The sequence below is a fragment of the Panthera uncia genome, chromosome E1 (genome assembly GCF_023721935.1).
Source record: "Panthera uncia isolate 11264 chromosome E1, Puncia_PCG_1.0, whole genome shotgun sequence".
NCBI classification, from domain to species: Eukaryota; Metazoa; Chordata; class Mammalia; order Carnivora; family Felidae; genus Panthera; species Panthera uncia.
In genome coordinates, this window is record NC_064814.1 from 40,264,999 (window position 1) to 40,290,625 (window position 25,627).

The 25,627-nt window shown below is 38.4% G+C and overlaps 1 protein-coding gene across 6 annotated transcripts in view; it reads right to left on the reverse strand.

Moving 5' to 3' along the window:
• Positions 1–25,627, reverse strand: part of NF1 (neurofibromin 1) — a 248,161-nt gene that overhangs the window by 124,860 nt on the left and 97,674 nt on the right. For 5 of the 6 annotated variants that reach the window (XM_049637864.1, XM_049637863.1, XM_049637859.1 and 2 more), the window contains exons 15-29: positions 21,024–21,103; positions 18,891–19,014; positions 17,358–17,519; positions 15,622–15,871; positions 15,008–15,081; positions 14,696–14,779; positions 7,175–7,615; positions 6,665–6,804; positions 6,253–6,375; positions 5,670–5,753; positions 5,028–5,144; positions 4,250–4,431; positions 3,923–4,134; positions 650–811; positions 404–507 (exon numbers count right to left, since the gene is read on the reverse strand). In XM_049637864.1, coding sequence (XP_049493821.1) covers positions 404–507; positions 650–811; positions 3,923–4,134; positions 4,250–4,431; positions 5,028–5,144; positions 5,670–5,753; positions 6,253–6,375; positions 6,665–6,804; positions 7,175–7,615; positions 14,696–14,779; positions 15,008–15,081; positions 15,622–15,871; positions 17,358–17,519; positions 18,891–19,014; positions 21,024–21,103 — 2,339 coding nt within the window. The remainder of the gene's footprint in view (positions 1–403; positions 508–649; positions 812–3,922; positions 4,135–4,249; positions 4,432–5,027; positions 5,145–5,669; positions 5,754–6,252; positions 6,376–6,664; positions 6,805–7,174; positions 7,616–14,695; positions 14,780–15,007; positions 15,082–15,621; positions 15,872–17,357; positions 17,520–18,890; positions 19,015–21,023; positions 21,104–25,627) is intronic. The other variant, XM_049637858.1, reaches the window with a different exon arrangement.

Here is a 25,627-nt window from a genome sequence, read left to right on the forward strand (position 1 = left end):
TGGGTGTTGTATGGAAACCAATTTGACAATAAATTTCATATATTAAATAAATAAAAAAAAAAAGAAAAAGAAAAGAAAAATAAAACAAACAAACAAAAAAAAGATCCCACTGCAGTAGGGCAAGCATTTCTAGCACAGCTTTGATACTAACATTAAGAGCAAGGACCTTGAGAATTAGAAAGATTTGGTTTTGAAAGCTCGCTGTCACTTAATCACCTTGCCATCCTGAGTAAATTAATCTCTGAGCCTCAATTTTCATATATATGATGAATAAAAAGGCATGATGTTTGTAAAGCAAAAAAAAAAAAAAAAAAGAATCAGAGGGAGAAACCCTCTGAGGGTCTGGTCCCACACGGTGGCAGTGAGAAAGTCGAGAAAAGTTGCAGATGAGAGGATGACAAACCTGGTAGGATCCACTTCAAAGCTAACATGTTGCCAGTCAGAGGATGTGATCACGATTCGTAATAACGGATCCAGGAGTTTTTGTAGGTAGGTAGCACCATATACCTAAAGAAATACACAGGTAGGAATTTATTGCGCCTTCTCCAAATATCTTGCGTTTAAAGACATTCTGCTCTATGTACGTTCTGCACATAATCAATTTGCCATACCTTGGCACACACACACAAAAGAATAAATGGATATAAACCTTGAAACAGAAGGTCATTATTTTACTGGCTAAGCTGTTTCCTCGGAAAAGAGTCTGCATGGAGTCTGCCAATTCTACTTCCTTAGAAAACATGTTCCAGAGCAGTTGGTAGAGCAAATGCCGAGAATCAAACAGAGTCACTAGAACTCGAGCTAGTTCATCCTGAGAACAAAACAAAATTGAGTTAGCATGAATAATCCCATTTGTCTTTAGCAGGAAACTGAAAGGTAAATCCAAAACTGTCAACCACCTGCTAAATCCAGTTAAGTGGTGACTAATTAATTTCTCCCTGAGATCTATCTGTGTCCATTTGTCTACGATGACTATTTATTTATGCCTATAGCAGATGTGAATTCTTTTTTTTTTAAAGCAGTTTGTTTATTTACTTATTTAAGCAATCTCTACATCCAGCGTGGGGCTCAAACTCACAACCCCAAGATCAAGAGTCACACACTCTTCCGACTGAGCCAACCAGGTGCCCCAGCGGCTGTTAATTTTACGAATTAACTGATGAAAATTAAGAGAGGCCTAGGTTTTACCAGGCCTAGACAGAAAAAAAGCCAAGATTCAGTTCAAATCACATGACAAAATTAAAGAGAGTAGAAATAGAACATGATGGCAAAGAGTTTAGTCTGATATGCCCAAATCATTTTCGTAGAAAACCAGTGAGCAGGAATGAGACTTTGGTGACCACAAGAGCTCTACTCTCGGCTCACATGGTCAGGGAAACTCAGTATACACTGAACATGGGCTCAGCAGAGAGACAACAAAAATGGAAAGATTATAGGATTTGCAGAAAGTAAGGGAAAAGATGTGGGCTGTGTATTCAGAACAAAGAGATTAGCAAGATTTATGTATAAAGCGAAGGTGGACAGCTAATTCCCACATACTTCCTGAATGGTTACCCTCATAATTCCCCGTGGTATTTTTTGGTACACTCCAGGAAAACGATGTGATAGTAAAACCACTGTTTAACCACACAGTGCGGCGAGGAGATTTACATAGACTAAGGGTAGCCATAAAATGATGCCCCATCCTTCAAGCAGTGACAGCAAAGGCCAGGATCATGGCCCATAGCTCTTCTAATGCCTTTACCTGGTCAAATCTGGTATCTGAGTAAAGCAAAAAAATTTGACAATCCTAACCACACAATCCAGAAGCCAAAGAAGACCCAGATATTCTGTTCTACTCCCTATGGTGACATTCCACATATGTGACTAGATATAAAAATTCTTTCCTCCATTTTATTATTTTTTTATTTATTTTGAGAGAGAAAGAGAGAAGTGCACACACACAGGGGAGGGGCAGAGAAAGGGGGAGGGAGAGAACCCCAAGCCGGTTCTGTGCTGACGTGGGGCTCAATCCCACAAACGGTAAGATCATGACTTGAGCTAAAATCAAGAGTTAGACACTTAACCAACTGAGCCACTCAGGCACCCCTCTCCTCCATTTTAAAGTCAAGTATAATTATGAGAGACAATTCAGCCACAAAATCTGTTTTTGGAGTACTGTGCTCATTTTTTTCCATCTAATCCCTTCCCTGCAAAATTCTGAAAACACTAAGCAACAGAATTTGAAATCTACAAAAGAGATTTTTTTCTTTTTTTTTTTTTTTTAAGCTTTAAAAGGTTTTTTAAGAAGTTGGCCATGTAAGAGATCAGGGAAGAAGCATTCCAGGTGGTGGCGGCAGTGGTGGCAGTAAGGGTACTCTCGAAGGTGGAAATAGCCTAACATCTTTAAGTCTGGTGAACAAGAAGGAACGTGGCAGGAGATGAGGTCAGAGGTGAGGCAGAGCCCAGGTTGGGTCGAGCCTTGTAGGCCAGAGTAAGGAGTTTAAACTTTACTGAAGCATGAGGAACAAGATCCTACAGCCTTTTTAAGCAGAAAAAAATCTACAGGCAATGACAGATTACCTGATTTGTTGTAATTTACTAAACTGAAATCGTTTTTGGTACACTATAAATGGAATCGATTTTTAGCACGGAAAAGGACAACCCTTCTCAAATTTTTAGCGTGTATTGTTAAAAATAGTATGGTATAGAATATAGAATAGTATGGTATAGAAAATTTTTTAGTAAAAGAGACCCAGGGGCGCCTGGGTGGCTCAGTCAGCTGAGTGTCTGACTCTTGATTTCAGCTCACTCATGATCCCAGAGTTGTGGGATCGAGCCCCACATCGGGCTCCATGCTGAGGACAGCACGTGCTTAAGACTCTCTCTCCCTCTGCCCCTGCCCCACTCGTGCGTCTGCGCACACGTGCTTGCTCTCTCTCTAAAATACATACATACATAGATGAATAAGAGACCAAATAGCCATATTATGTCTCCAGTGTTTAAAACAAGCAACAATTTCTAATGCAAATATAGTGCTTACATTTTTTTAGAAAATTGTACAGTGCATTATAGAAGAGTTGTGAACTGGACACACAAGCCTTTAATTCCAGCTCTAGCATTAGTGACAACTAAATAGGAGATTTAACCCTAATCATCTCATGTAATACATGAAAACACCAGACCAGGTCAGTGGTTTTTGTTGTTTTTTTTTTAACGTTTATTTATTTTTGAGACAGAGAGAGACAGAGCATGAACAGGGGAGGGGCAGAGAGAGAGGGAGACACAGAATCTGAAACAGGCTCCAGGCTCTGAGCTGTCAGCACAGAGCCCGACGTGGGGCTCGAACTCACAGACCGTGAGATCATGACCTGAGCTGAAGTCGCACGCTTAACCGACTGAGCCACCCAGGCGCCCCCAGGTCAGTGGTTTTAATTTTCTTTCGATCAGTGTTTAAACTGAATTTTTCAGTGGGACAGGGAAGGAATTTTTCACTGTAAGTATATGATGAATAAGATCCTCATACTTAAGGTAAGAACACTCCCAAGGGCTAGAAGCCACAACTACTTTCCCATAGCTGAAAAACCACTCGAATAATATCTGAAGTTTCTTCCAGCTCTCAAGGTTTAGCAATTCATGCAATAAACATTCCTGGAATGAGGGGCACCTGGGTGGCCCAGTCGGTTAAGCATCCAACTCTTGATCTCGGCTCAGGTCAAGGTTTCACAGTTTGTGAAACTGAGGCCCGTGCCAGGCTCTGCCCTGTTAGCAGAGTGTGCCTGGGATTCTCTGTCTCCCTCTCTCTCTCTGCCCCTCCCCTGCTCATGCTCTCTCTCTCTCCCCCAAAATAAACATTAAAAAAAACATTCCTAGAAAGAAAGAAAGAATAAATAAATCCTGCTATGTGCCAGGCCCCAGTTTTGCACTTCCTCAAAGAACTCACCCACTGAGAACACGGGACCACGTTGGCCAAAGCCATGGCTATTGGGAGCTCTCCCTGGTCTCCCATCATTGTGACCAACTCCACCAGCCTCTCAAACCGGTCGGCCAGCACCGTTTCTGCAAGCGTGTCAAATTCTGTGCCTTGCTGGAGGATTTTTGTCAGAACTTCCATAAATGTAGCTCTTGTCTGAAGATCTTTGTGATAACCTAAACCTGATATGGACAGATAGATGCAAATTTACTAACATGGACTGTTGTAATTTTGCTTGTCTTACGTGCCAGTTCTCTAGATTGTCAATTTCTCTACGAAGCTTTCATTTTATCTCACCTATGGAGTGCATGAGGCCACTGTCCACATTAGCATTGAGTAAGTTGGACATTGCAAGGACTGTGCAGTGCCTCAGTGATGCCAGCCTCCGGGACATGCCACGTTTCCTGCCACCTGTTTGTGCATTTTCATCTTCAACTTCACTACAGTCATTCAAAAGGTTCATAAACAATGTGAAATACCTGAGAAGTAAAAAGATCGACTCTTACACAGTGAAGGCCACAGCAACCAGAAGGCTAATCTGATTTTCTGAAATTATCACATGTGCATCACACGAGTGGTCTTGGGTATCTGCTTCTCTCCAGTCCTGGGATAATCAGCCAGTGTGGCTCATCATGAAGTGTGCTATGCTGAGTATGATTTTATCCTGACAAAGCCAGCACGTAGTTCATAACACAGCCACCAAACAGATGCAATCTTTCCTGGTCGATGCAGGGAACACTTTTAGTGTTTACCATATAAAATTAGTAGTCCAAATAGTTTACACAATGCCGTTTTAAATGGCTTAATGAGGTGATCTGGGTTTTACTGCCAATAATTCAACGACCAGACACTTTCTTTAAAAACACAAAACACAGTTGCTTTCCTAACCCAGTCCTATCATAGGGAATATTGCCTCATGCACGGGTTATATTTTATAAGCAGCTGCCAATGGCCATAATAGCCAAGTAACAAGGTCCACTTTCTATATACAATCATTTGCCACTTTGGTTAGATTTTGTTTTGTTGTATGTGGAGCTTTGTTTTTTGCTTTGCGTTTTTGGTGACTGAAATTTACTTCAGAAATAACTGTGACTTGGCTTCCATCAATTCCACACCATCTCCTTCCTCAGGCTGCAGTGGAAGACCAGCCAGGAGTGAAACAACGGCTTCCATGCTCGCCTGGTCCAAGTCTCTGAAGAAAGAAAATTTAAGGACCACATGAGTGTTTCAGGTTCTTCCACTCGACCTTCCCGCAAATAAACACCTTCCTAACGGAACTTTAGGAATTCAGGAACCACCTATTTCATTAAACTTATTAGGACAACCTAAATAATTTGAGTTAACATGCACACCCAGAATGCAAAAGCATTTTAAGTTAGGGAGAAGGTGATGATAACGTTCATAAAACCAAGCCTCACCGAAGGAATTTATGTGAATGATTATTATGTACTTCAGGGTTCAATTAGTTTCTGACATGTGACAATAAGTATTTACCATCTGAGCAAATATAGGAAATTCCAAACATCACTTTCTCACACTGGATTTTACTGAAAATCATTCAGTTAAAAATAGAAAGTAAAGATTTAAATAATTCAAATGCAAAATATCCAAAGAACACATAAAATATATCGATAATAGTGATGATGTAGTATCAACACCCTGAGTAAACGTGCTAATAATTAAAAACCATCCTCTCCATCTCTCTCTCTCTCTTTACCTTGTAAGACATTTTACATCATCATCTGCTGCTTGGTTTGATGTTCCCATGACCCAGTCTGTCAGGTATTCTACCATTTTATTCCTACAGAATGGCAGAGAAAAGGAAAATAACAGACGATTTTTTTTTAAGTCACACATACACCTTTAGTCATACAAGTATTTTTTATAGTGCAAATATTTGCCAAATCACTCGGGTGACATGACAGTTTCATTAAAGAGATACCGCTACTCCAACTCTCAACAGGCAGAAGGGCATACAAACAGGCAACGTGAATATCAACACTCCACATCAGCCTTTAGCTATCGTACCAGTTTGAAAGCAGAATCAAATTCTTAGCTCCAGTATAATTTTAGACAAGGGAGCACTGTCATGGGCACAGAGCTTTGGGAGATTTGAAAATACAGGGAGAGAAAAATAAAAAGGTAAATTGTTGCTTTTCCATTTTCTCCCTCCCCTTTCCTAGGAAAATCAAGTAGCTGCTGGGGTTTTTTTTTGTTTTGTTTTTTTGGTTTTTTGGTTTTTTTGTACTTCATTTAACATAAGATTTACAAGACCCTACTTTGCTCTTTTGAGAACTCACCTAAATTTCATCTCTTGACAAAATGAGAGGTCATCTCTCCTTGCCATCATTACCTCGACTAACTGACACAGCTTCGTTTTTATTTGAATTGCATGGACCATGTTCCCAAGCACTCGAACATATCTATTTAGACATAGAAACATTCAGGGGGAAAAAAGAAAAAAAAAAAAAAAAAAAAAAAACCACACATATCAGATACAAACAAAAGAAAAGTTTTCTAAATGCTTTACCCTCTAAGTAAAATGATGAAATGTGACTATGAAAACTGCAATATTTTTATTTATAGGAGCACATGCATAACTTCTGCTTACCTTATTGCACCCCACTTTGAGTGCAATAAAGAATAGCAAATTATTTCACTAGCAACCACCAATGCTGATGTGTTTCTGCTACATTTCAGTAGAATACTTACCTGACTAGATTTAACATCATTGTTTCAATGCTAGCTTGCCCCAGATGTTCGGAGCTGCCTTCGGTATGATTATCTAGTAAGTTCTTCATTATAGCTATGGTTTGCTCCACAAACTGAGTATTGGTGTCGGTCAATAAAACCTACATAAAGAACAAATACATTTTGGCATCAGCGCAGAGCAGACACATCACAGATGAAACTGCGTGACCTGTCGTACACATGCCAGAAAGCACCCGGGGGCATATACCCAAATAGGCACACAAACACACATAGGCACCCATACCCCTACCCAAGACATTTCTAACCCCTGGCACACCCACAACTAGAGTTCCTAAAAACCAAACTGCTCCCTATATTGGATGATTCTTCCTTCTGCAATTTTCCGCCCATTTTTTAAAAATTGTGAGTGGATGCTCATGCCAGTATTGAATAATCAAAAAGAAAAAGGCTTCATTATCAAACAAATCGATTCAAAGAAAAGGGTGAAAAATAAAGCACAGAACACTTTACCTGTCCTTGCGAGTCAAAAAACTTGCTGATGGTATTCTTCAATTTGTTAAATAGCATTGGATAAAGAGCAGGACTCAATTCTAGACCCACCAGATCCTTAACGTTGGTCCGTATTTGAAGTCCCACTTTCTCATGGTTACACACCATTAAGGATAACAGCCGATCCATAAATTTGCTGACAGGTGTATCTGCATTTCCCTCCGAGGACATCACCGAAATCATGGAACCCTTGCGTTCACTGACTGGGCCCATAGGGGGGCTATAGGTTGCCAAGCCAGAGTTGCTTCTTTGCTGCAGGCACACTCCCCCAAGGGCGCAAAGGAAGCCAGTCATGTTGATCCATTCCTGTAGGGAGTCCGTGTCAGACAAATCTATGGATCCTCCTCCACTCACATGAGACATTCGCCTCTTAACAATGGTCTTGTGAAGGCTTTCAGCAGCCTAAACACAAAAGTTTTACGGAAAGCATGAATCCAACCTCAATGGGTTGAGAGACTTGACAAATTACTTTTTATCCAACATTTCTTCCATGACAAAAGAACATTTTTTACATTTAAAAAATGCAAGTCTTCACTCCAACCATCTCTAATGACATCAAGGTATCTTACTGCTCAAGGGCAAATGAACTGAGGTACAGAACTAAGGTAGCGATAAACACGTATGCAATATCAGACCCAGAAGGTGGTTGTGGACTGCAGCTCAGAAAGGAACATGCAATCAAATTATTTGCTTCTATCAATCCCTGGACCTAGAGGCAATGTCTATGCTGCTTCAAGGAATATAAGCATTTGGAAATTTTCAACCAAGTAGTATGTGCACTTATTAGTGATGGCCCAAGTTCAAGTACTCTGGGACCAGCTTTGCAAACATTGTACTACTATTTTTTTTTTTTTTAGTGTTAATTTATTTATTTTTGCGGAGAGAGAGAGAGTGCAAACAGGGGAGGGACAGAGAGAGAGGAAGAGACTGAATCCCAATCAGGCTCCATACCATCAGCGCAGAGCTGGACATGGGACTTGAACCCACGAACTGTGAGATCATGACCTGAGCCAAAACCAAGACTGAAACGCTTAACCAGCTGAGCCACCCAGGCGCCCGCATTATGCTACTATTAACAGATTCTGCATGGCAAGATGAGAGTAATCAAGCAAAAGAACCGCTAAACAGGAAGGAAGGGACTGTAAGGAAAGGAGTGCAGAAAAACAAGAAACAACAGAAAATAATCAAATCCTACAAGAATCTGACTGAGGAGTCATCTTTAGAGAGTTCTGATCCTGTTAGTTTATGGAGTACAGATGAGAAAGAAAAACTCTTACTATGTGTGGCAAAGGTTTTTCAAATTCAATTCTCTTTATATACTGCTTATAAGCTAATACTCATCCTATTACAGAGAACATATCAACCCAAGAAAGCAACACATTAGGGGCATTCTATGATAAACAGGGTGTAGAAGTACCATTGCAATTGCTTCATTATGTATGTTTGTTTTGTGGGAAAAATGGCCTTTCTCCCATGATGGATCGCTTTGAATAAGGAACTCCTGAAACTACCATTTCTTATGACACATGCATTTATTACAGCTGGAGCTAACAGTAGAGTATGACTACTATCCCTGCAGTCGTGCAGCACATTATCCCTTTTAGGACCTACGTTATAGGTATTTATGCAAATTCTCCGAACAAGAGTAGAGACAGAGTACAGCTTGCAACATGGTGACTTAACATGTAGCACGGTGACAGGGTCATTGCCTACAAATCTCTGCTTTGACAGCATGTTTTGACAGAGAAAGCCTAGATCTTACTTCGGTATTTTCTGTCACCTACTTTGTGAGGTTGGCTGGACTATGTCAGATAATGAATCAACTTCACACCTTCGGTGACTTGTACAATAAAGAATCATTGGTATCAGACACAGAAATGACCATTGCAAAAGAACTTACAAACTGGCTTATAAGCAACAATGTGGTAGAACATAGATTTGGACCAAATTTACATACTGAGATTATCAAACAGTGCCAAGAAAGTTTGAAGTTTTTAGCAGAAGAGCGACTGAGTCCTCAGCGTATTGATCGCATGTGGGCTGCCGCAGTGCTGAACACGGTGATCAGTACCTACGTGACTTATTTCCTTTATTTGTCAAGAATGTGGATCCACTGCCACTTAGGCATCTCTTTTATCCAGTCTCAACCCTTGAGCCAAGTGTTCGCGGTGAACAAACATTGTACTTGGCATCAACGTTAATGAAACCTTTTTTTCTTTTAAAACATTATTAAATAAAGTACTAGGCTCAGGTATCTAAATAGAGTTCTTCTGCATCGTTATTAAATACTAAATTAAATAAGAAAGAGGAAGAAGAGCTCAGAAGAGCAGCTCTATCACCTTGGTCACCTGCAGCCAGCCCTTAAAGTACTGATAACAGTGATACCCATCAGAGTGGAGGCAGTGACATTGAAATGGATGAACAACTTATTAGTAGATCCAAACATGTGCAGCAGCGACTTTCAGACATGGAGGAATCTGTGCAGGGAAGTTCTGACGAAACTGCCAACAACGGTGAAGGTGAAAGCACTGGTCCTGGTAACAGTAGTGGGCATAGTGATGGATCTAGCAATGAGATGAATTCTAGCCATGCAAGCCAGTCAGCTGGGAGCCCTAGCAGGGAGGTACAGCCAGAAGACACTGCACATATGAAACCCTTTAAAGAAGATGATGAAGATGACGATCGTGGTCACAATCCTCCTAAAAGCAGTTGTGGTACAGATCTTCAGAACAGAAAGTTAGAAAGTCAAGCAGGCATTTGCTTAGGGGACTCCCAAGGCCCATCAGAAAGAAGTGGGACAAGCAATGGAACAGGAAAGGACCTGGTTTTTAACACTAAGTAATGCCATCAGTAGATAATCAAATACAAATGCTAGAGGCCTGTTCACACTCTCAAGATCCAGAGCATGGTATTTCAGGGGAAATAAACACCATTCGTATAGCACAAGCATCTCAAGAATCTTGTATTGCACACACTGGGGACTTTCGGGTGGGGGGGGAGGGGGCTACTGGGAATGGATCCTTTAATGGCCTGCAATTTATTGGTCCACAGCACCACCACCCTATCATTATTACCACCATGATGGGCATATTGCTGATGATATGCTAAGTGCGGCTGACGTCAGATGCAGTAGCATCCAGATCAGTGCAAAATCAGAATATGGCTGATTGTGATGAAGCATCTGGGTGTGAAGAGCAGTTAGTTCAGATTAATTCACATGTAGAACATCTTATCTCCAACATCACCTTCCCAATTTAGCATCTATTTACCATTAACATCTTAGTCAAGGACCCAAGGACCTGCAGTTAGTTCAAAAACATCAATTCAACATAATGCTCTAACGGGCATTAGTTTGGGTAATGTTTGCTTGGAAACACTTTATTGCGGGATACAGTTCACGATATGATTCAATTAATCTTTCTGAAGAATTAAGAAATGAAACAGAGAAACTTCTCTGTTCCTTGGTATGTTGGCTTATAGACAGATTTGAATGAGATTCATTGAAGGCTGCCTTGAAAATTTAGGCAAGAACAGGTAAAGAGGAATTTTTTACATGGCAGTCAAAGCTCATTCTGTATATTCTTATCGACTAGGTATGGTGAATGTAATGTACTATCATCAACCTGTGTTTTAGTAACTGAAGTTTTCATAATAGGTTTAAAGACTTTTCTCTCACAGGGTTCATATTTTCTCTCTCAGCCTTGCTTTTCACCGCACTTTTTGGCAGTCTTGGTTAGATTCCCTCCAACAGAAACAATAATGCTTATTCCCTTCTTGCCTCTGGGAACATCGTAGTGAGTATTCTGTTTTTAAGTTACAGTTAAATGTTCTTGAACTACATCATATTACATATAAAAAAAGCTAAATAAGTCAAGTTAAAGTTAAGCTGAAATATAAAAATTTTGATAGTGGCATTGTTCTCTCTGGGCGGATCTTTTGTGTCTTGACTTCTGCAGCACATTAAGAATTAGGTTAAGTGTTTTTTCCTAGTTTGAATTCTACTGTTTATTTAATAGGGTCCAAATGATTACCCCAAGTTTCTTACATTTCAGTTCTGTTCCACTAGTACATTTCAGGTTTCCCTTGATAACGTTCCATTCTCTGGCATAGTAAATTCAGTTATTAATTGAATATGTAATGTTAATATAGTGTTTGCAGCAGGGGCCTCTAGGTAGCTCCTCGGTCAAGCGTCCAACTCTTGATTTCGGCTCAGGCCATGATCTCACAGTTCATGAGATTGAGCCCCGTGTCAGGCTCTGCACTGACAGCACGGAGCCTGCTTGGGATTCTCTCTTCTCTTCTCTTCTCTTCTCTTCTCTCTCTCTCTCTCTCTCTCTCTCTCTGTCCCTACCCCACTCTCATGAATGCACCTGAGCTCACTCTCTCTCTCAAAATGAATAAACAAATTTATATATATACATATATGTATATATACATGTAATTTATATATATTATACATATATGTATAATTATATGTTATATACATATTTATATCTATTTATATTAATATATTATGTATTATATATACATGTATAACGTTTTCAACTTACCTCTGCCAAGGCCTGATATAACTAATTTCATTGAATACTTAAGTACTTCAAGATATTTTTTTTTACCTCACTGAATTAGAAAAAAGTATATACAATGTTTTATTTTCTGCTTTTGGTCTTTAAAGAGCTCTAATTTGACAATCACGAATCAGTTAGTGAATCGGTCTGGCATATACTCTTTTTTTTTTGTTTGTTTTTTTGTGAGAAAGAGAGTGTGAGCAGGGGAGGGGCAGAGAGAGAGTGAGAAGAGAGAATCCCAAGTAGGTTCCAAGCTGTCAGTGCAGAGTCCCACATAAGGCTCGATACCAAGAACCGTGCATGACCTGAGCTGAAATCAAGAGCCAGACACTTAACCAACTTAACCACCCACATGCCCCATGCATATACTCTTTAAAAGGAATGCTTTTATTTTTTTTTAATTTTTGTTTCAAGTTTTTATTTAAATTCCAGTTATTTAACATACGATGTAGTAATAATTCCAGTAAGAGGAATGCTTTTAATGGCTGAATGTTTCATCATTTACAGAGGTGCTATAGCAGTTTTTTTTATCTTTTTTTTTTAATTTTTTTTTTTTTTTTTTTTAGTGTTTATTTATTTTTGAGAGACAGGAGAGACAGCATGAGAGGGAGAGGGCAGAGAGAGAGAGAGAGAGGGAGACCCAGAATATGAAGCAGGCTCCAGGCTCTGAGCTGTCAGCCCAGAGCCCGACGCGGGTCTCGAACTCACAGACCATGAGATCATGACCTGAGCTGAAGTTGAACCTCAACCGATTGAGCCACCAAGGCGCCCCTATAGCAGTTTTTTTAAAAATGTTAATTGCTTGGGGCGACTGGGTGCCTCAGTTGGTTAAGAGTCTGACTCTTGATTTCAGCTCAGGTCATGATCTGACCTTGTGGGTTTGAGCCTTGCATCGGGCTCTGTGCTGACAGTGTGGCAATAGCTTGGGATTCTGTCTTCCTCTCTTTCTGCCCCTCCCCTGCGCACACACACTGTGTCTCAAAAATAAACAAACATTATTTTAAAAAATGTTAATTGTATGGTGGCTCAGTCAGTTAAGCATCTGACTTCGGCTCAGGTCATGATCTGGCAGTTTGTGGTTCAAGCCCCGTGTCGGGCTCTGTGCTGACAGCTCGGAGCCTGGAGCCTGCTTCGGATTCTGTATCTCCCTCTCTCTCTGCCCCTTCCCCACTCATGCTCTGTATCTCTGTCTCTCAAAAATAAGTAAACATTAAAAAAAATTTTTAAATGTTCTTTTAAAAGCCCTTGTGAAACCACAAGTGTTTTTTAAGTACTTGTTGTATCAATTTATATTCTCCATATGTGTATCTGCATACCCTATTACCCAGCAGTTCCACTGTTAAGTATGTACTTTACAGAAATATACCTAGACAGTTACCAAAAGACACATTCAAGAATGTTCAAAGCAGCACGGGTCAAAATAACTCAATAGTCTTTGTATAGCTATCCAGTGTCCAAAGAGAATAGAAAGCAAAATTAAATTGTGAACTGTCTGCTGAACGAAATAACATACAGCAATAACAGTGAACGAATGACAATGGCCCAGAGCAGTGTGGGTCACTCTCACACTGTTGAGTGACAGAAGCCAGATATAAAAGACTACATCTCCAGCACTCCATTTACAGAAAGCTTAAAACAGGAAAGCTATTGTATTTAGTAGTCAGGATAATGGTTACTCTTGGGTTGTTTAGTGATTGGAAGTGGGGCACAACAAAGGCTTCCCATGTGCTAGTAAGGATTTTTTTTTCTTGTTGTGGGTGCTGGTTCCACAGGCATGTTCATCTCCTAATATTCTGAACTGTTGCTTTGATTTATACATGTTTTTTATGTATGTTATATTCCAATTAAAAAAAGGATGTGAAAAAGGGAAAAAAAAGAAGTCCAAACTTAGATTACCATATACATTTTTTAAGAGCCACTAATATATTTTTGTCATAGACTGATAGAACCAACCCAGAATATGAAACTTCTTTTACAAAGCTTTGGACTCCCATGAGTCCAAACCTTACAAACATTATGCCAAGTGTGTGCCAAGTGTGGGCTGTGTGCTGACAGTGCGGAGCCTGTTTGGGATCCTCTCTCTTCCTCTCTCTTTGCCCCTCCCCCACTCATGCTGTCTCTGTCTCTCTCAAAAATAAATAAACTTAAAGAAAAAAAAGAATACCTAACAAAATAGTAAAATGTATTGCTTCAATTTTAATTTATTTTATCTAACTTTGTCATCCCTTTCCTAAAAATTCTGTGAAATACTCTGATGGAAAAAGAGAAGGAAAGAGGGTAAAGGAAGGGTCTCTACCACAGATCTCTAGCTCCTGCTCCCCCATATTTCTGCAATGATGGAAACACTTTATACCTGTGCTGTTCAACACAGTAGCAAATTGCTACATCTGGCTAATGAATCCTTGAAATGTGGCTACTGTGAGACCGAGAAACTGAATTTTAACTGTATTTAAATTACTTTAAATTTTCATTTAAACGTAAGTAGCCACATGTGGCTAGTGGCTACCATAATAGTGCAGTTTTAATGTTTATTTATTTTGGGGAGAGGGAGAGGGGGAGAGAGAGAGAGAGAGAGAGAGAGAGAGAGAGAGAGCAAGTGGGGGAGCGACAGAGAGAGAGAGAGAGAGGGAGACACAGAATCCGAAGCAGGCTCCAGGCTCTGAGCCGTCAGCACACAGAGCCCGACGTGGGGCTGAACTCATAAGCCATGACGTCGTGACCTGAGCCGAGGTCAGACACTTAACTGAGCCACCACGCACCCCCATAATAGTGCAGTTTTAGATGAACCAACACTAAATAAGTCTTACAACAACTATATATATGTTATACGAAGAGTGACTCCAAAGATTACTGAAGTGAAGTACACACGTTTAGCAGATCAATTAAAAGACAAAAACCAACTTCACAAACTCACCTGGCCATCTTCCATTTTAGCTTTTGGATAGTTGAGGATTAGTTTTGTGGCTTGTTCCCACTTTGCATGTGTATCTTCCCAAGCCTAAAATGAAAGCAATTACCACTTGAAAGCAATTTTAAACTTAGGACTAAAAATTAATCAGCGATAGGTCTCAAACTTGGTGCATACTAGAGGTATAATATCCCACATGTAATATGCACATATAAATTAGATCTGCTTCAAAAGCCATTCCTTGTCACACACACACACACACACACACGCACACAACATGTGGGGCCTGGGGAGCTGTTTCTGTTGCAAAGAGCATACCTCCGTGTTTCCTGCAGTGGGGTGCTCGATGCGCCTGAGTAGTGCCATCACTCTTTTCTGAAGTGCTGCTCTTCCTAAGCAAAGACAAGAGCACATCAACTCGTTGCACTTAGAGCGCTGAATGCCATGGGAGAGCCTGGCCGGCCAAACCCCCAAGGCAGAGTAGGAGGAGTGGAAGGAATGCTTCCTATGATAAAGGTGAATGCTTCCTTTTGCTAGCCTCACAGGAAAGGTACTTAACTTGGACTCTACAATATCCACAGCATAAAATAAGCTATTCCCACCTATATTTACTCAAAACATAGGCCAGTGTGTTTAAAACTTCACCATATACAGTTCAGCCACAGTAAATTACACAATCTGAAACTGACAGTAATTTATACTGCGAGTTTTTAAACAATTGTACTGCGTATGAAAAGCTCAGTGAGAAGTTAACAATTTGTTTCAAATGCTATTTAGTTTCACCCTATCTTATGTAGAAAAGGATTTCAGGTGAGCTTCTTGAATTAACTCTCTAAGCTTACCAAGTAGTTCCTACATTCCTGGCACAATCAGATGTCGTGTGACTCGAGGCAAAATGAGTGGCGGGGTGGGGGGACATTATCCACACTTACCTGTTGACATCATATTGCTGACAGAGGCAAATTCCATGAATGTGTTATAGTTGGGCAAGAAGTTGTGCACCGACACTTCATCCACCCCACACCGGATATCTGCCTCCTCACAGAGGTGGCGGAAGCAGGACATGGCAACCAGAACAGCTTCAGTGTCAGGGCTCCACAGAAACATGTACAGGGCCACTTCGAGTTTGGTCTGAGCCTGTCGGCATATCGGCGGTGTGCCGCTGCACCCTGCTGCACTATCCTGGGAGTCAGGGATGAGAGGCATTATGTTTGCAACTTAGGTTAGGTGATTTTATTTATCAAATCCAACAATGCAACACACTGTGTACCATGTATGTGTGCATTCAAGAACACGCAAAAGCTTTCCCCTGCAACCATGACAGGAATTTTCAAACCCCTAAACATCTTGTCTGAATGAGAAATGAGATGATTTGGACCAACATAATGCTACCATTTGTCCAATTTCAAATCGAATAGGTATTATCCTTACTTTAGATCCTAGAAATATAGATGAAGTCTAACGCAAACACAAGTAAAGTACCCGTGGCATAAATCTACTGAATGAAAAATGCAATGCACTTCCAACTCAATTATAAATGACAAAGGAAGTAGTAAGAAATTCTATCTACCCACCAGTAGTAAGAAATAAAGTAAGTCCGCTGCAACAAGGACTAAAATAAGGGCACGGACAAGAACCGAATGTTGCTGTAGAAGATATACTTGATTCTGGGTTACAGAGTCCCAAAAGGAATCCTCATTTACAAAATGAATGTAAATTCTGCAGTCAACATAGACTGCAGTAAACACTATACTGCTTACTTGTTGTTTTTCCTCAACAGAAGGTTATACTGAAAATTAGGGATAAAAGAGCTTTGGTCTGTACTTCTAGATTTTCAAGTCTAACAGTAAAATGCCAATGGTCAAGTGGACCAGCAAGATCTTCTGTGGAATATCAGTATAATCAAGATTCCTGCAGGCTATATATGGCAAAGATTAGGGAAGTTAACCTAATCCTACAACAAGGCTGTGAATACACGCTGCTGACCTTCCCATGAAAAAAGCAGACACTCATCTCCACTGATAAGGATTAAAGAAATGTACTCTCTAGATTCGTAGCTGCATCCTAAATGCCACAAATAGTGTTTTTAGGTTTTTAAGAGTAAAAAACAAAACAAAACAAAACAGGTTTGGTCTGGAAGAGACATTCTTTTGTCATGATTTGCTATTTTCACTTGTACTGTGATTTATTTTTAAAAACAATTATGCACACAAACACAAAAAACACAGACACTTATTTATTTCAAGCACAATGCTTTATCTCCAGTAAATTTGTATTTTTGTTAGGTGGAACAACTTTTAAACTTCTGCGATATGAATGGATATGAATGGTCCTTTGTACAGTAGAGGTTTATGATAATTGTAGCTCTCAGTTATAGCTTATCAATAAGTGTCAATCAATCAAGTGCTGTTTACACACAATCTCATTTAATCCTTCCAACACTTCTGGGACATAAATTGTTGTTATCCCCATTTTAAAGCTGATGAACTGGGTCACAGGGTTGTTAGGAACTTGCCTGAGGTTCCACAAAGATCAGTGATCGAACTAGAATCTAAGCAGTTCTTTACTACACTGTATCATCTAGTTGAAATTTACCAAAGTTCATTCAGGAAAAAACATACAGCACAGATGATAATAATACAGGAAAACTACAAAAGAAGCTGCTTACCATGGATGAGTTTCCTTTTCCCTTCCGAAGAGAGGCTCCAGGCGTACAAGTACGTATTAATTCTTCATGATCCATGGACATCTGACTGGTAGCTCCACTCGAAGGAACATCACATCCTACCCCGTAAAGGAAGAGAAAGTGACAGGAACTTCTATCTGCCTGCTAAAAAGAAGAAATAAGTAAGCCTTTCTGAAGCACTGATAATCAAGAAAACTAAATACATAATATGAGCTGTCTTTCTGTTTGCAACTATCCTGGAAAACTTCTCATCCCAACTCCTAATCCTTGAAGAATATTCACTAGAGACCCAATAGTACGAATAATGTTTGCTCAGTGTCTTTGAAGCTCCTCAGCCTTCCACCCTTCAAATCACCAGAAACAACAGGTTCTAGAAATGCAAATTAACATTTCTAGATCTAACATGAGCACAGTTAAACATCAACAACATAAATCTACCATATGAAAAATACAAGGTACTTCTCAGTCAATTACAAATGACAACAATTTTCTCCCCATAAGATTTTACCCTGTGCCATATCAGGATAATTGGAAGTTGACTCTTTTGACACTAAGTTCCTTTGGACCAGTAATTAACACTGGTAAATATGCCAAGCCTGTTGCAACTTTACTGACCAGAGTACTGCAGATTATTACTGGATTACTAATGCTTATACTCTGGAGAATTATACCATAGGCAAAGGTATGAAACCCTGAAGTCTAATCTTGTTCCTTATCTTTGGGATAATGCCAAATCCCACTATATTAACACACTAAGAGAACCCTCATGTATAAAACCTAAATCACCATTAGCCCATTTCTAAACAAAGAAATTTAACAAGCTGCATGGTACACTGAAAAACATGAGTATAATACGTTTAAGATATCTTGGAGTTATTATTCTAGAAAAAGATAAAAATTCATTGAATCAAGAACTCCAAAAATTACACCATAATAGAAAAAAAATTTAACTGACTACAGAAACTTTATGATAAAAGAAATTTAAAGCTCTTCTCTAACTCCCTAAAATCTTGTCCCCATACTTTAACAGTTCAGAATCAAGACTTTTCACTCAACCGTAAGGGAGAGGACTCAGATATTTGAAGAGGTGAAATTGTCACGGCAGAAATGTAAATAAACTTAAAGACCCTTAACCTCTTTCCTTAAGTTTCTTGACAGATAACTGGACTAGCCTAAACCATAAGATTCAAGTCTTATGCACAAACTTGAGACAAGATAGAATATGTTTCTCAATCTAATTTGGTTATAGCAGCCCCCACTCCTCCTCGGCCTGCCCCATAGAGTCCTGTTGAACTCAACTGGAATTTATCAAGATTGCAACTTCAAGGACAGAGACTCAACAAATTTTAAAATGTTAACTTCTCAGCCATTATCCTCTGCACACATATTTCCCTTTGAAGACACCGTAGGCAGAAAAAGCTAAAGTAGGACTTAATTTGGCTAATATACATTTTCTTAATCTCTTCCCATTTACCCCAAAATAGGCTTCCATTTTAAAGATGTCACTTTGCTTACCTTATTTTTAAGAAGAAATTTATTCCTGCAGATCAAAATTTCCCGCAACCATTTGAGAATTTCTGTGCTACTAAGCATTTGATGGCTAGTTAATTTCTTGCAGATGTAAAAAAGCATTTGAGAGCTGCAATAGCATAAAGTTTGTGGTTATCAGTATCATCGATAAATAACCTAACAGAGGTATAATCAGTACATAAGAATGACATTCTCTCATAATGGATATAAATATACAGAAGCTAGGATTTTGTTTTAAAGAAATTGATTCTCAAAATGTTAATAGCACGATAATCAAAGGGAAGAGGTCTACAAATTATGTTAGAAAAAAAAAAAAAAAGCAAGCAACTCTAAATCCTCCAATCCCCAAACTCCCAAGTGTTTCATCTACGCATCTCATCTTTGCAGAAGACTCAGAAGAAATGACAGCCTACGTGCACAGCATAGGCTGTATGTAAACCCAGTGCTCTAGAGCAGGGATCTGCAAACAACTGCCTGTAGACCAAATCCGGTCCATTATTTGCTTTCCATAAATAAAGTCTCAGTGGAACGTGGCCACACCCATTCATTTACATACTGTCTATGGCTTTCGCTTTCGTGCTCCGACAGTGAAACTGAATAGTTCTGACAGAGACTATCTGGTCCACCAACCTATGATATTTACTACCTGACCTTTTAGACAAAAAATTTGCTGATCCCCACTCCAGAGTCATCATATTGTCCAACACTGTAGCCACTAGCCAGCCACATGTGACTAATGGGCACTTGAAATGTGGCTTGCCCAAACTGAGATGTGCTGTAAGTGTGAAACACAACCAAATTTTGAAGACTTGACGGAAAAAAATAATGCAAGATATCTCAATAATTTTTATATTGATTATATATTGGAATAATATTCTAGAAATAGAAGCTGGGTTTAAAAATATTATTAAAATTAGTAATACCTTTCCTTTACACTCTGTAATGCGGCAACGCAGAAAATTTTAAATTAGGTATGTGGTTCACATTACATTACTATTCAAGATCACTGCTCTGTGTCTAGGATTTAACTCAGCTGCCAGGGAAGACAGTGCACCCACTTCTATGATGAGATAATGACAAAATACACCTGAGGATTACACATTTCCATTTTTCTCAATGTGTTGTCTTTGTGCTCTTTAAAAGATAATAATTTATACAACCTAGGAAATAAATTATAAAATTCTGTATATATTTTTACCTTCTAAACAGATGTTCCTTATTTTTAAAAAATATTTTTGAGAGAGAGAGAGAGACTAAGAGAGAGACTGAGAGACAGAGACAGAACGTGGGCAAGGGAGGGGCAGAGAGAGAGGGAGACACAGAATCTGAGCTGTCAGCACCGAGCCCAAAACACGGGGCTCGAACTCACTAGCAGTGACATCAGGACCTGAGCTGAAGTCAGATGGTGAACTGACTGAGCCACCCAGGTGCCCCTAAACAGATGTTCATTATTAATTCACTTATCAAAATCATTGGTATTATGGAAAATTTATGAAAGATCATAGTTTTAAAAAGAGAAATAAGTGATTAACATCATATAATTTTAACACTCTAAGCTCATATTTCTAACAATTTAATGCACAGTTGTAACTACATGGAAATCTGGAACATAAGAGAAAACACTAAATAACAGTACTTATGGTTGGGTAATAATATTTAGCACAATGTTTTAAATTTTACTTTCTTGGAGCACCTGGGTGGCTCAGTTGGTTAGGTGACTGACTTTGGCTCAGGTCGTGATCTCGCAGTTTGTGAGTTCGAGCCCCACAAAGGGCTCTGTGCTGACAGCTCAGAGCCTGGAGCCTGCTTCAGATTTTGTGTCTACCCCTCTCTCTACCCCTCCCCTGCTCATGCTCTGTGTCTCTCTGTCCCTCAATAATAAATAAACGTTAAAAAATAAAAAAATATATAAAAAATTTACTTTCTAAATCGCTGTGACAACAATTCTTACAGTTAAAACAAGAATCTAATTAACAATTCAAGACAAATAAAATACAAGATCATAAAACCTCTATAAAGTTTCACAACTGACCAAGTACTACAGAGTTAATATCGAAAGACAAAAAATAAATGCGAAATAAAACTTTAACTTGAATTAAAAAGTTAAAGTACATATACCTAATTTCCCAAAATGTTTCCACAGGAGCATCAGGATTCCACAAATCAATGCTATCTAACTGATGAAGAACCAGCAGAGCCTGAATTTTAAAAAAGAGAGAGAATTACTCAAAAGTTTTTTGGTAAATGTAACACTGGAATATTTATTTTACAAATCCTAATAAATCGAGCTATTTAATTGCAGCCTCAACACACAGTAAAAGGCAAAAGAAAAAGACTAAAGAACCCAAATCTCTAGGGAATAATATATGTAGAATAAAATCATTTTATTCTATCATTCTTACTTTAAATGGCATATAGAGACCCAGTTAAATGACTGACGAATTCAGAGGAGCAATATACACATATAAAAATTGTTTTAAGACACAAACTAAGTCATTTCAATAAGTGTTAAAGAACTCAGTGGAACAACAAAAAGTTAATCTCCAAGTAAGGAGAGCTCACCAAAATTAATACACACAACAATATTTTACTTCCAGGGTGAAAGGTAAAGTAGAAGTTATTCTGCTCACCGCAAATTCTTTTGAAACAGAAAAGATCAATTATTTTCCAAAGAACAAGGGCAGGGGAAGCAAAACAGACTTCACATTTCAGAGCAGATTATTCATTCTTACATACTCCTATAGACCACAGAATTGAAGTTGGAATTTGGCTTACAGAACATTAACAAGAATTAAAGAAGTCACGTAAAATATACAGCTAATATATAAAAACACCATTATGAAGTAATGAAAACCATCATAGTACAAAGTGTACCCTAGACTCTTCCTTGGAACCAGCCCCAACTCCAATTCTACGTGGCATCCCCCAGAGGCACCCCACTGAGCTATGTGTATTCTTCTCAGTCCTTGGTCAGTGTATTTGGTAATTCTTTAGCCCCTTTAAAGCCTTTTATTGAAACTCCAATAAGATGCTGTTCAGAACAAATTATGAAAACTGATTTCTTCTCTCAAAATAGCAAATCAAATGTGTAAACCGCTGGTATCTGCTTCGAAAACCTGCCTTACATTAGGAAAGGATACATAAATGTCTAACCTTCGATGACTTTGCAACTCCAAAACATAAATTATACCAGGACCAGACCTATATTATCCTGTTTTATTGTAATTACTTTTAGATACATAATGAAAACTTCAATTCATTGTGAGAATCTTCAAAAGTTATATAGTTTATACCTCTCATATCAAGAAAAAACCACACAAATTAACATCCAATTGTTACTACTGTGTAAAAACAATATAGTTTGCTGACACTTTAAGTAGCCAATTCTCTATATTTTTGTTTGAAGAAATACTTTTTAAAGTAATGAAAGACAATGGGTTAGCCTTTTCCCTGCCTTAATATGATTGCTTCCCTATCGTGTTCCCTTCCATTTTATTCCCTACATGTATTCTAACAAAGCTGTAAACATAGTGTACTCGTCTGACATTTCATAAATATCTTTCCATGTTGCCATGTGATTGGCATGTTTCAATGGATATTTAGCCATTTACCATTGTGTCATTGAGGACTGACCTGCTCTCTCCCTAGCGCATAGTTTGAGTTCTCCTAGCGCCCTATTATCAGCTACAGCAATAAGCATACACATATGTGTAGCTTCTTCCTCTTGTATTCAGAGGATGAAACAAAAACATTACAGGAATGGAATTATTTGGACAAAAATTAAGTATCTGCACACCTTCTGCCAAAATACTGTCAAACAGCCTTCCAAGGAGTATGCAAGCGTGTACCTATTTGTAGGTCCAACAGCAACGTACACAAATACAAGCAATGAGTGAAACGACGAATGCTAAAATATATTTGGTAACATAAAACATACAATACAAACGGTAAAGTAGGAAATCTTAAAGTGTATATATGCTCAAAGAAGTTTTACAAATGTATATACTCCATGTAACCATTACCTAGACCAACACTGTCAGTGCCTAGAAGCCCTTTGCATGTTCCCTTCAGTCATTACTCCTTAACAAAGGGAGTCACCGTTCTGACTTCTACTGCCACAGATTACCTTTGCCTGCTTGTCATTTATATAAAGGGAATCACACAGTATGTTCCCTTTTGTGTTTGGCTGTTCTCACTGAACATTATGTTTGTGATACTGATTCATCCATGCTCTGCATTTAGCAATAGTAGCCCATTCTCTTTTCATTGTTGTAATCAATGGAATGAATATAACCAAAATTATCTGTTCTATAGAGATATATTTGAGGTATTTCTAGGTTTTTTTTGGGGGGGCGGCTGTTACAAATTATACTGCCATTAATATTTTTGTATGTGTCTTTTGGCAAGCATATAGGATCGCTAGATCACATGTTCACTTTGTAGATACTGCAAAACAATTTTTAATGGTAGTTGTACTAATTTACATTCCTGCTGGCAGAGTATGAATGAAAACATAGTCATTTGATATTTCATAAAACTTTTTATTATTGATTTCTAAGTTAATTATACTGTAGTCACAAAAAAACTCTGAATGATTTCAATTGTTTAGAATTTGTTGAGACTTACACTTTATGCTCAGGATACATTGAATGTTCCATGCATACTTGAAAAGAAAGTGCATTTACTGAGTGTCACATTCAATGTATGTCACACAGTTTGTATCTGATAATTATGTTGTTCAAGTCTTCCGTCCTTACTATCTTTTTGACTTGTTTATTCTATCAGATTGAGAAAAGTGTGCTCAAGCATCCGATTAAAACTAGATTTGTCTATCTCTACTTTTACTCCATATATTTTTATATATTTTTAAGCTTTGTTTTTAGATTCATATAGTTTTACATTCTGGATAGATTGGACACCTTTGTAATCATGAGATGTCCCATGTTATCTCCAGTAATGCTTCTTGCTTTAAACTCTGTATGTTACTCCAGCTTTCTTGAGTTCTGTTTGTGTAGCATATTTTCCTACCCTTGGACTATCGAACTTCTGGTGTCTTTATACTTAACCTGTGTCTCTCATAAAGACCACAGAGTAAGATTTTTGCACTCTTTGGTATTCACCAGAGAGAAATAAAAGCATATGCCTACACATAAATTTGTACACACATGTTCCTAGAAGTTTTATTTGTAATAGCCCAAAACTAGAAACAACACAAATATCAACAAGTAAATGGATAAATAAATTATGCTACAGCCACACAATGGAATACTATATAGTGATAAAAAGGAATGTGTTTTTTTTTTAAAGGGACTATTGATACATGCAGCAACCCAGATGAATTTACGATGACTATGCAGAGTTAAAGAAGATAGACAAAAAGAGTATACAGTTTATAACTCCATGTATATAAAATGCATATTAACCTATAACAGAAAGCAGATCAATGGTTGCAAGGGAAGCAGGGGAGCAGACAGGGACAAAAGAGGAGGAAGGAAGGAAGGAAATACTGAGACGCACAAGATAACTCTCAATGATGGATATGTTCGCCTAACTGGCCATTAACAAGTGAATAAACTGCTTTCATCTCAAACGGAATACCTACCAACAATACAAAAATTTTTTTAAAATTAAAAAAAAAAAGAAGTAACTAACACATGTAATATCATGAACAAATCTCAAACACTTGGGAGTCAAAGAGGCCAGACAAAAAGGAATATATAGTCTAAGATTTCACTGAGATGAACTTCCACAACTGGCAAAACTGATCTATGACAGAAATCAGACCAGTAGTCTTTGGCACAGGGATCATAAGACACATGAGAACTTTCCAGGGTAACTAGAAATATTCTAAATCTTGTATGATTTTATTACATGTAAATTACACCTCAATAAAATTGATTTAAATTAAAACCATATTTAGCAATCAACATAAAAACAATTTTTTTTAAGTCAACTCTGTTCACACCCATTAGGATGGCTATAATCCAAAACACAGACAATAACAAGTATTGGCAAGGATGTAGAAATAAGACCCACATACACTGCTAATGGGAATATAAAAGGATACAGTCGCTTTGGGAAATAGTTTGGTCACTCAAAAAGTTACACAGTTACCATATGACCCACCAATTCCACTGGCAATATATCCACAAAAAAACTTTTACACAAATGTTCATAGCAGCATTATTCATAATAGCCAAAAAGCACAAACAATACCAAATGTGATCAGCTAATGAATAAACAGAAGGCCCTATGTGTACACACTGGAATATTATTTGGCAATAAAAAAGAATGAAGTATTGACACAGGCTATACCATGGAGGAACCTCGAAAACATGTTAAATGAAAGAAGCCAGACTCAAAAAGCCGCATATTTCATGAGTCTATTTATATGAAATGGCTAGAATAAGCAAATCTATGAAGACAGGAAAGGGATTAGTGGTTGCCAGTGACTGGGGTAACAGGAGAATGCAGAGTGGCAGGGTTTATTTTGGAGTAACGAAAATGTTTCAGGATTAGTGGTGATGGCTGCACAACCTTGTGAATATACTGAAAAACACTGCATTGCACACTTTAAAATAGTAAACTTTATGGTATGTGAATTAGATGCAAATTTAAAATTCAATACATATTTTTAAAAAATTCCAAAAGGCCAGCTGCAATTAGAAAAATTTGAGGGTTTAAATTAAGCATCATAATTTGCACAACATTGTTGCTACATG